A 12,221-nucleotide genomic window follows, 5' to 3' on the forward strand; every position below is an offset into this window, starting at 1 on the left:
CAGCAAAGGAGCTCAATTTCCCTGTGCCAGGCCCCTGGGCTGGGACACCCAACACGTGGCTGGAGCTGCTCACTCCCCAGGACAAATCTCCACCTGCAAAATCTCTCTTTTCCTCCGAGTCCCCTTCCAAAGGCACAGGTCCCAACCTGATCACTTCTCCTCCCTTCTTACAAGATTCCATGTGGCTCTTTCTTACATCCTTGGTTGTACAGGACTCTCTGAGCCAGTTTCTAGTTAGTTTTCAGTGAGAAATGTTCCACATGTAAATGTATTTTTGATGTGCTTGTCGGGAGAGGTGAGCTCCACCTCCTACTCCATCTTGACTGATCTCAATATTAACTGGATGCCTAGCCTATTTCAGTGCCTTGCCTACTACACGAAACACCTGCTAGAGAATCAGGAGAATTCATTTTTAGTACTGGAAATCAGCACTTATATTAAAGACCAAGGCAACCACAGCCAGTACAGTGAAAAATCAAAACGTAGCTAACTGGCCTGCCTGGTTCTAGCCACTACAAAAATACCAGAAACCACAGGGAAAGTACTAAATATTAAATTCCTGATATGTCTTTTAAAAAGAATATTTTTCACAACTGATATCTAGCACAGTAATTTTCACAAAGAGAATGCTCAATAAACATTTGTCAAATTAAAAGTAAATCAAGGCACGGCTATAAAATGCATAATGTTATGTCACCCATTATTGTAATATTAGTAACGTGACTTGGCCCTAAATTATTTTAATAAATCATATATAGACATTGTTCCATTGTTCACAGAATAATCAAAGGGGTACTGTGTCACTAAGAATTGGGGATTCAAATCAAAAGACTGAGGTGTTAAGTATGAAAATTTGCCATTGTCAATGGTGTGGCACCAAGTCACAAGAAGCTCTGGTCTCGGACCTGTCCTCTCTCAGCCATCCACGCCCTCAAGTGTACAGTGAACAGAACAACAATAACTATGCATGACACACCCTTATTGTGACAATCGAATGCGATCAGGCATGTCAAATGACTCTGTAAACTAAAAAGTGCTACCCAAAAGATTAATAAACTGACTTTTCTGGTTGACTGTCTACCTGCAGAGATATCTGCCTTTCCTCTCTTTCATTTATTCTAACACACTCTGATCTATCAGCACACCCTCTAAATCCCCCAAGCATGTTCCCAACCCCTCACACTAAGTTTCCTCACCATCATTGCTTCTCATCAGCAGACCCAAAAGTTGCCCTGCAAACTTCTGCAGGCACCTTCCACTGCTCTCCATGCTTTTAATCTTAATCTTTCCACATTCTCTAATCCAGTGGCCCCCAACCTTTTTGGCACCTGGAACCGGTCTGACAATTTTTCCACCAACGAAGAAGGGGCAGGGATGGTTCGGGTGGTGATGCAGGCGACGGGGAGGGGTAGATGAAGCTTAGCTAGCTCACCTACCACTCACCTCTTGCGGAGAGGCCCAGTTTCCTAAGAGGCCACAGACTGGTCTGCAGACCAGGTGTTGGTGATCCCTGCTCGAATCCACAAAAAAGTCAAATCAATCTTTTAAATATTACATAGAATTGCATTGCTCACCTGATCCAATAGTCTCCTTTCTTACTAGGAAAGAATAACAACTATGGGGTTGGCCAATAAGTTTGTCTGGGTTTTCCCATAAGATGTAACATAAAAATCCAAACCTTTTGGTCAATCCAATACTAACCAAGGGCTGGTAGGCCCTTCACCTCCCCTCTCACTAGTGGCCCCATTCGTGATACCAGAGCAGCAGTGCCTACTGGTCCTTCCTTCGAGAGACTGTAAGCACATTCCTAATGAGGGGCCCTTGCACTGCCTGGTGCCTCTTTCCAGAATGGTTAGGAACTTACTGCTTCTCCCTTTCTCACTTCATTCAGCTCAAACGTCACTGTCTCAGAATGGCCTTCCTTACCTTCTCAGATGAGTCCTTACCTCATCACTCTCCACCCTGTCACTCTGCTTTTCTTCAGAGCCCTTATTGGTTCTGAAATTATTAACATGTCTACTTATCCCCTGGGATATAAACAGCATGAGAGCAAAAAGACTCTGTCTGTTCCTGTTAACAATTGCATCTGAGTTATTTACATGGTTTAGGGGCTCAATTGAAATGCACTTAATGGATAGTGAAAAGACTGCTCAATTTCCTTTAGTTGATGTGTTCCATAGAAAACAGAAGAGTGCCCATAAATAACTTCAATGCCACTAGTAAAACCTGAATGTTTGAATGGCCTGAAAAGGCTTTATCTCACCTTGGAATTCGAAGTGGACTCCAAGAAGCAAAGTCTGTTGCCAAATCCTTCTGCTGCCAAACATAGTTTCTGTTGTTCTTTGTGGATGGTTGCGGTACACTGTAGAACCACTTCATCATCCTGCAAAAGGGATAAAAAGAGAGAAAAAAAGTGAAATTTGGCATGACTCAGTCTAAATCAGATCTAGAAGATTATTATTTTAGTGCATTTTAAAAATCAGACAAAAATGAATCTAAGAAATGTCTTTCCAAAAGCCACACAATCAATTCCTAAAGCATTTTTATTTACCAAAAAAAGATAACTGGGTAGCGGGAGTCAGAAGAAGTTACTACCATTGACAACAATTAACAGCTTTTTGCAATTGACAGAGGAAACCTGAATAGAAAATGGTAAAAGACAGGATTTCTATGTTAGAGTTATTACACACTACTTTAAATCATCAAAACTATCAAGAAATGGTCTGACATACTCCTGGAACATCAAGTATCATCAAGAATGGAACAGAGTCTACCTGCAGGTGCACAATCACATTGTTCTAAAACTGACTCAGGAAAACAGGTCAATAACAGAGCTTCTGGGTTCAAAGCAACCCAAAAAATCATCTTAGTTCAACCATGCACTGGCAACTTGATCATCTGTGAAATAATCCTGGATTGCTTAAAAATTTACAGAGAGGTGACTTGTCAGTTCAATCCTCTGAGCTCCAAAACTTGGTTTCCAATCAATTACGTTCACAGAATTACAGGAAAAACTGTACAAGGGAAGGAAGATCCACAGGATGACTCGGCACAGGCAATATGAGCGCAGCAAGAAGCATGGGCTTCAGAATTTGCAGCAGCTGGGTTCCTATTCCAGTTCTGCCATCGACAAAGTGAGGAGAGAAATGAGATGAACTCACACAGTGACTGACATGCAAAAGGCCCTACAGCAGCAAGAAATGGGAGGTACCATGATCATTTTTTAACAAAATATCTCAGTTTAACAGGTTCTAAGTGACAAATACCTAAGTCTAACCATTTGTATTTTGATATTTCAATCTCAAAGAAACAGTATATCTAACAGAGAAGTAAACAAACAAACATACTTATCAACTCTTTTAATTAGAATGAAGGTGAAAAGGGAATATGAGTACACGCTAGAAGACCCTCACCATGGTAGAATGGTAGAGAAGAGGTAATGTGACAAATATTCAAATGCAGAAAACAAGCCCTTTGGGTTAACCTGAAAACAATGCTATATCAATTGGAAAAGTACAGCTCTAATTTAAAACCTTTATCAACGCCATGTACTTGCTTTATTTCCTGTGTGCTAGCAGCAGCACCTAATAGCTGGCTCAGAGCATGGGCCAAAGCCAGGTCCAATCTCTTAATAATTACTTTCCAACTATCCCCCCAGTGCTCATTAATTTCCAGTGAGCATTCAATTGTTGCATTTCAAAAGTCAATTGCTTAAAAAAAAGAGCCTTATTTTCATACAATGAGTACATCTAAAGATTACTTCACATTCAGCATGGCTATAATAAAAAATAATGAAGTATCTTTGTTGCTTATATAATCTGCAAGATCAAAGATACATTGTGTTTGCCAAATAGGTGGTGTTAATAACAAAGTGCTGAATTGTGCTGATGTGTTCAATGCCTTCCCAAATCCCCAGTGTCTTTGCTATCTTGTCTCACTGCCTCTGTGGAGCGAACTCCAGCATGGAAACTACACTCTTGGGTGAGATAGACTTTGGATACTAGAGGTGATCTATATACGAGTTAGGGGTCTTCCCTGCTGACCCAGTGGTTAAGTGTCCACCTTCCAATGCAGGGGATGCAGGTTTGATCCCTGGTGGGAGAACTAAGATCCCACATGTCACAGGCAACTAAGCCTATGTGCTACAATTAGAGAAGCCCGTGCACTAACAAGAAAAGCCTGTGTGCCTCAACAAAGAGTCCATGCAGTCAGAAATCTTCCATAAATACCACTTAGTAAGTAATTACTGCAGTGGACTAATTAAAGGCATTTTAGGAATGAGAATAAGAAAATACAACAAGGTCCAGGACAGGTAAGAATAAACAGTGCTACCCAGTAAGCTCCGAAGGAAGAGAAGGCACGTCACATTTACCAAAAATATAGCGAATACCAGTCCTGGCATTAATTTATTTAATCCTCCCAATATTCCAGCAATATACTGATCATTCACACAAACAGTTGAGGAAAACGAGGTTCAAAGTAACTTGTCACTCACAAAGAGCTGATCATACTTATTTCCAAGAACTGGTCATGAAACCTGAAAAGTCCTAGGCCCCACACTGGTTCTAACGGCTCAAGTGACTTTTCCTACTTCTGTTATCTACAGATGTACTTCTCTATCTTTAACATGCATCCTCTCACTCATGGGTCTTGGGTAGATTTTGCGTTTCTAACAAGTGCTCGAGGATGAGGGAGATTCAGAATGAGTCCCAGAAAGGACTGTGATCCCAGAAAATACATGAGAAGTCTTCTATAAGAGTTTGTAGGCAATCAGTAACAGTTGAATTTTAAAATACATCATGGACTTTGGACAGAACTAGAAATGAGACATGCTCATTAGTATGTGGTACAAACCAACTTATACAAGGGAAAGGAGCAAAGTACTGAACTACTCTATCAAACCAATAAAACCAGCTCACTGTGCAGTTTCCTTCCAATTGAGTACCTCAACATTGTGTGATGTAGTGCCTAGTCATGAAGTAACAATGAATTTACGGAGCTCCACCACACCACCAACAAAATAGTCTATGACTACGACTTTCAACCATGATCCAACCTTGATGGATAGAACCTAGCTTGACACACATATAAGATTTTCTCCAGTTTATCTGGGAGCTGACTCTACTTTAATTTCTGTAAGCAAAGCATTCCTTTTTGACAAAAAGTAAAATATACTGAGCAGTGATGGACCAAACACCAATTCACAAACACTTGCAAATTCCCTTTAATTAACCCATCATTCATCTCATTGCACTATTTTTCTCCAGAACCACTGAGGTTTGATAGCCTACTGACTATGCATTTGAAAAGTTTTGACAAGTAGTTTATTTTTAAATATTATAACCAATGTACAATAAATCTGGCTACGGTTGACACACACGTATGTGTATACGATATTGGTACACACACTCACACACGAAATCTATCCAAAGAGAAAGATTAAACAGTGCCTGATACTGATTGGATCCAGAGAGTTAATACTGCTCAGGTAACAGAACAATAAGGATACATTAAAATATCACTCTGAGGGTCATAAAGCATCTTCTAAATCAGTCTTTGCTACCCAGGGCTTGAGGTCCAGACTGCTAACTTAACTATCATTTCTTGTGTTCATGTTTTGGTTGCACATGTGATTGGTGTGCCTCAACCTATAAAAACTAAAATCACCCTTCAATACTCATCACCTTTTGGTATACTTTGTTTTTTGAGTTCCAAGTACCTAGGGCAACAGATTTTCATTCAACTCACAAGAAATCACATTGCAGGAAAAAATTCTACAAAAATGAATTGCCCTTCTGTTTTGTTATTTCACTTTTTTAAATTTCAAAGTAGCCTCAGAAGGTACTAATATCTTGCTGTTTCCAGAAATACTTGAACCTACACCAACGCCAAAACAAACACGAAGAAACAAAATTACTAATCTTGTTTTGTAAGATTCTGAATAATAAATTGTGAATAAAGAAATCTTTTAGAAGAAACTTCATGAACAATTAGATAAATGGCAGGGCTTAAGTAAGAGAGACATCCAGCATATTGTCACCAACTCCTATGACATCTGCACCATCAGTATCTTTCGATTCCATTACTCTCTCACCACCCTAGCTACAATCAACTCTTACTTAGACATCTTCAAAATCTTCAGAATAGCTTTCCACACTGCAAACTCCCTTGCAACAGTGCTTCACCTTTAAGTCTCACCATGAGCCCAACCATACTGTTTCCTGGCTTACAACCTTTTACTGGCTTCTCCTTGGTCTAAGGAAAAAGACCAAAACCAACCTCTAGCCTAAAAGGCTTTGCACTGCATGGCCTATGCAAGCCCAACATTTCTTCCTACCAACCTTCCTTCATTCCTATGCTCCTACATGACTCATCATTAAACCCATTCTCCACCCTCTAGCTGAGACAATCACCTTTGAAATACCAATTCAAACATCTCTTCCAGAGGGTAGCCTTCCCTGGCCCACCAGGCTATGGTAATTACCTTGTTTTGTGCTCCTTTGGCACTATTTTCCTTCCCTCCATTTCTTTGATTGTTACTATGCATTCATTTATGCAATTACAAGAGTATACAGTGTCTAACACTGTGCCTGACAAATATACACCATAAATGATTATTTATCATAACCCACTTTACAATTACTCAGAAACATGCACTGCCATGCTGACAACTGGAGTTGCTTTCTAAAATTGCCAAGAGACTATTTAATTTCCCAAATTAAGGTGAGCATTATACGATCCCATTAAACGATTTCACAGTTAAATGTGCCAGGAAATAGGGTATTATTGGGGAAAATCACTGATCTTATCATATTCATGAGAAATTTTAATGTATCACAAGCATACATTGGATCACTGAAAAAAAGCAATCGAGTCCTTCATTTTCCCCCTATTTCCACATAAACACCATAAAAATTAGACCACAACTCTTTCCATATACAATCTAAGCTATCCAAGCATATTATACTCTTGAAAAGTCAAAAGATGCTCTTAATAACTCTGGTCATTAAAAAGTCCCTCATCACACCAAATACTTCCCTTAGGCTCTGATTAGGCTTATCTTTCAAAATGTTTATCCAGGTTTAAACTTTCATAACTGATCCTCTCCTTTAGTTACATCCTGATAATTTTGCCACAGTTGGCGGTAACTCAAAAAGTTCACCATCAGTATTGTATCCAATGCTATCTGTCAAGCAGGTCAGATTAAACTCCACAAAAACCAGGTATCCAATGAAAATAAACAGCTTAGTTAAAACCTAAGGGAATCATAACACCATTCAATTTAGACCACTGCACACAATAAATACTTCATAAATATATGTTGGATTGAATTCCTTTTGTTAAATGCTACTGTATTTTTCCTGTGATTTTTCGTACAGCTCTTAAGTATAGAGATCAATTATTTACAGGGAGGAAAGCCAGCACCACAATACTGCATTCCAGGCAATTTTATGATGAGTAAATAAGACATGATTTCTATAACAAATGCTGCCAAGTCTGCTGGAATGGTACAAGATGGAAAATAATTATCAAATAACACCACCAACAGCTTCTTTCAAACATTCATAACTGAAATATTTTCTGAGGACATAATGTATGCTAGGAAATGTTCTAAGCCCTTGAGAAAATTTAGTAAATAAATCAAAGAACTCTGAACTTATTAGGCTTACCTCCTGGCAGGGAAGAGAGACAATAAACAAACAGTAAGTTCACAAATTATGTTAAAGGTGAAAAGTCTGTGGGGAAAAAATGGAACAGGATAAGGGGATCGTAGTGATGCTGCAGTGGGGGTGATTAAAATTATGAATAAAGTTATCAGGCTTCACTTGGGCAAAGATTTGAAGCAGGGAAGAGGAATCAGTCACATGAGTACCTGCAGAAGGGGCATTCCAGGCAGAAGGAAGGCCTGTGAAAGCCTCTGGGGCAGAAGAGTACCTGGCATATCCAAGAAACAGGGGTGACATCACTGCAGATGGAATGGAGTAAGCCAGCAGGAGGATGGCAGGAGATGAGGGTCCAGTCAGTACAGAACCTGAGCCCAGTGTAAAGCCTCTGGCTTTTTCTCAGGGACTGGGGAGCCTGTGTCATGTACTAAATGCAACCTACAGGGAGGCAAGGAAGAAGCAGGGTGACCTCACAGGACCACTGCAACCATTCAACAGATGTGAGGGTGACTCCGACCGCAGTGGGAACAGTGGAGGCAGAGACAAATGATCAAATCCTGGATATGCTTTGCACTGATCTAGGGCCTATTATGTTCCAGAAGCTGTGATAAGTAGTCACAAGTTTATTTCATGTGTTCCATCAACATGTCTACCTTTTCTAGCCTACTGCCAAATAAAATGTTAACTGTATTATTTTTCTTTCTTACAGCAAATATGTAGATAGCAGAACAAATGAGCTAAGAGAATCCAAAGAAAACCAGCCCATATCTGTGGTCTCACACTGAGTCTACATTTTTTCATTTTAAAAATGCAGGTAGTGCTCAGTTTGCACATTAGCACAGGACTCTAAAAATGACCATGCAAAGCAATCTCTGGGAGAATTACTTACGAATTGTTCCTTGATCTTTACAACTCTCCCTAGTATCAGTTATGAAAGTACAGAAAATAAGATAGCAAAACTAATATTGGTTTAGCATGCTGTAATTTACTACATTAGAAATATGGAGAATGGAAAGTGTTTTATTTCTTCAGAAAACACTTATCAAGAGTAGTCTGAACGGCGCTTGCCTTATCCTTCTCATGGTAACTTTCCCTGGAGAACATACATCTCTTCAAATGTCACGGCCAGTGGTTATAATCCCACATTTTTCAGCATTTTCAATGTTATAAAGTATCACAGAGTTCTTTATTATGAACATCTTGTCACTGTCACTTCCTCTGGGACATCTTCATCCTCTTTGTCACATCTGCTTCCCTCACTTTTGTCAGTAAGCTCACCTTCACTCCATTCTCTGGCTACACGGCTGTATTTTCTCAAGCAGCTACAGTGTCCACACTCCTGCATTCAGATATTGCTTCTACAACTCTATGTTCAATCGGAATTTCATTTTCCCCACCTTTTGTTTCACTACCAGACCTTCACCTTTGTTAGGCAATTCCCATGTATCCATCTGTGTAACATGCCCTGTGCCTTGATCACAGGGAGATAAGGAGGGAATACACCAACACACTTGCTGCCTGTGTGTGAACCACCGACTCTGAGAGAAGCAATGTGATTGGCCATGGATCTAATAGGCATCTGGTATCTAGTAGGAATTCACAAACTCAAGAGCCAGCAATGAAGTCGGTACCTTATGCAATCACTCATACTGAAGAGATCACGGTAAATGAATGAGCCATTACGTTGGGGTATCTGTGCTATTCAGTTCAATGATGCTAACGGCAAGTTGTACAGATCACAACCATGCCAGGTGCAGCCCGCCTGTGTTTATTGAGAACCTGCTAAAGACAAAGCAACTTGAACATAATATATTTTGAATGTAGAAGTTGGAAAAAACTGCTAACAAATTATATGAAAGGAAAAAACCTGAAAGCTTTGTTTAATAAATTGCAATTGTGCAACTGGAAAAAATCCAACTGTCACACTGGGGAGAAACTCTTTAAACGGAGTAAATTTGAAAGAGCCTATAAAATCGGTTTTGACTTTTATACCCACTCAAAAACTCACAAAAGACACTCTATGAATGTGTTCCCTGTGGAAGAGCTTTCAGTTACCACACATCCTATTAAGTACATGAGCAAATTCACACTGGTGAAAAAAACACAAGAATGTTATCTCTCTGGAAAAGTCTTTAATACATACTCTGTCCTTAGATAACATCAGATCCTTCACACTAGAGAGAAACCCTATAAATGCAATGAATATGGAAGAGCCTTCAGGCAGAGCACACAACTTTATAGAAACAAGATAATCCACACAGAGGGGTGAATTGCACGAATATAACTATTACGAGAGAAGTGTCAGCCAAAACACCAACCTTTGTGCACAACTTAGGTAAATCAGAATACCTTGAATGCAACTAAAAATGTAGACTACAAAAAAATGCACCTTAACTATTATATATCAAAATGTGTAAGTATATGACAAGAATGAATTAAAATACAGATAAATATGTAATTTGTTAATTAAAATTACATATGAAAAGTCAACTATAAGGTTTAAAGATTTTAAATTGTGAAAGGCAAATTTTAAGACTTTTAGAAGAAAATATGAGTGAATATCAATATTAGTTTGTAATTAGAAAGGATTTTTCAAGCAAGACACAACACAAAAGGAAAGACTGATAAATTCACCTTCATTAAAATTAAGAACTTCTGTTCAATAAAAGTCACCACAAAATAAAATGAAAAACCAAAAACTATGGAAGATATTTGAAATACATATGTAAGATAAATGAATATAAAGAAATTATTAAAATCATTGAGGAAAATAATCGGAAAAAGGCATAAAGAGCATTTCACAGTAGAAAAAATATAAATGGTGAATTAACACATGAAAAGAGGTTACAAGTGACTAGAATATCAGTAGTTCAAGAAATATAGGTACTAGCAATTAGAGAACTAGAGAATAAAAGCAAAATAAAATCTATTTTCTACTCTTCAGAGAGGAATAAAAGAAGTCTGACAGTACTAAGTGTTGACAAAAATGTGGAAAAATAGGAACTTTTATGCCCTCCTGAGAGGAAAGTAAATTATCTATATTAAGAAAAAAAACCCTTTAGAAAACAACTTGACATAGAAGTTGAAAATGGGAATACCATTTAACCCGGCAGTTCCATTCCTAGATAAAATCACTAAGAAAAAACTCATTTATTTGTATGCGAAAGCATGTATAAGAATGTTAATTATGGCACCAAAATCATGAATGAGAAAATGGTGCTAACTATAAAATTCAGCAGAAGAAGCAAGAAGAGTAAGTCAGCAATAAGATGGATAACATCTTCAAGGAATAAGCTGAGTAAGCGTTTCAGAACTGAGGCCACAGTCAGTGTGCACTGGGGGAGCGCTCTTCTGTGGTGCCTAACACACGATGCAGGGGCACACAGTGACCTCAAGGATCCAAGCAGAGCCGATTCATAAAAACAGTCACAGGTCTTGGAAAAAGATAGGAACCATGACATCAAGTGCTACTGAAGGATACCAGAGTCCACAAGTTACTAATTCAAAACCTCCAGCCAAAAGACATGCTTTGCAATAAAACTAAAGGCACCAAAGACAAAAGGAAAGACTTGTAATATCCCAGGAATGCACAAGAAGGTCTGTGAAAGATTCCTAAAACACAGAAGGGACCCATGAGCTGACACTACAGACGTTTGGGGGAAAATCTATTTTTAGCAATATTTTTATTTACAATGATATGATCCCATCTGAACTGCAGTGTGACTGTCCAGCCCTCAGGTTCTCACTAGCAAATGGATTGAATATCCTTCAAGGTCACTTCCAGCCCTCATATTCTATGGTTTTGTGGAAAAAGGCAAAAGGAGAGAAGGGAATCTCTCTCCCGTACAAATTAAAAGAGAGAAATTAAATGTACCTTTCAAACTTTTACTGTATATGCCTATCTCTTGAGCCACCACCCTTTCCTGGTGAGAGAAAACTAGAGGCTATATCATTAGTATCCTCATGTTTTTGTGTTATGTAGGCATTTTTTTATGTGAGACCATAGAAATACCTATTTTAATCTCATGAAAAAAAATACAGTTACTGAAATAATCTACTGCTCTGTGCTGATGAATATTAAGCAAAAGTAAATGTACAAAATGTCACATAAGAGTTTATAGCCTGTGATGACAGCATCAGCCATGTGTCTGAGTAATGTCAGCTGGACATTGTCTTGAAAGGAGTCAGACAGAAACATACGAATATCAGAGATGATCAAGACATCAGACCTCTCAATTTCCAACAGTCACAAGAGGCATCTATCCAAACATCAGGTAGAAGGCAGAATGCTTCCCCTGAGCAAATAAACATTTCATCAACACCTTTCTATTCTCAGTTTAGTAGGAAATATCACGTCCACCAGAAATGAACTTTACCTGTTTCACCTGTAATACCCTAAATTAAGAACTGCATTTGGGTAGGATAAATTTATGTCACCAATAAACTCTGAGTAGACCTTTTAGTATTCTCTAATAGTTTCACTGTCACCAACTACCTAATCCAAAGTCAGACTCTGCTGGTCTTCCCACAGGCCAGTAGCAGTCTTATTACTGACAA

General features: G+C 38.7%; 1 protein-coding gene across 1 annotated transcript in view; it reads right to left on the bottom strand.

The window, feature by feature from the left end:
- The window catches only part of RYR2 (ryanodine receptor 2), an 803,099-nt gene that overhangs the window by 581,200 nt on the left and 209,678 nt on the right, over positions 1-12,221 (bottom strand). Inside the window, exon 2 of the mRNA XM_070471032.1 lies at positions 2,264-2,383. Within this exon, the coding sequence (XP_070327133.1) occupies positions 2,264-2,383 (120 nt within the window). The remainder of the gene's footprint in view (positions 1-2,263; positions 2,384-12,221) is intronic.

The sequence above is a fragment of the Odocoileus virginianus genome, chromosome 7, assembly GCF_023699985.2.
Source record: "Odocoileus virginianus isolate 20LAN1187 ecotype Illinois chromosome 7, Ovbor_1.2, whole genome shotgun sequence".
Taxonomy (NCBI): Eukaryota; Metazoa; Chordata; class Mammalia; order Artiodactyla; family Cervidae; genus Odocoileus; species Odocoileus virginianus.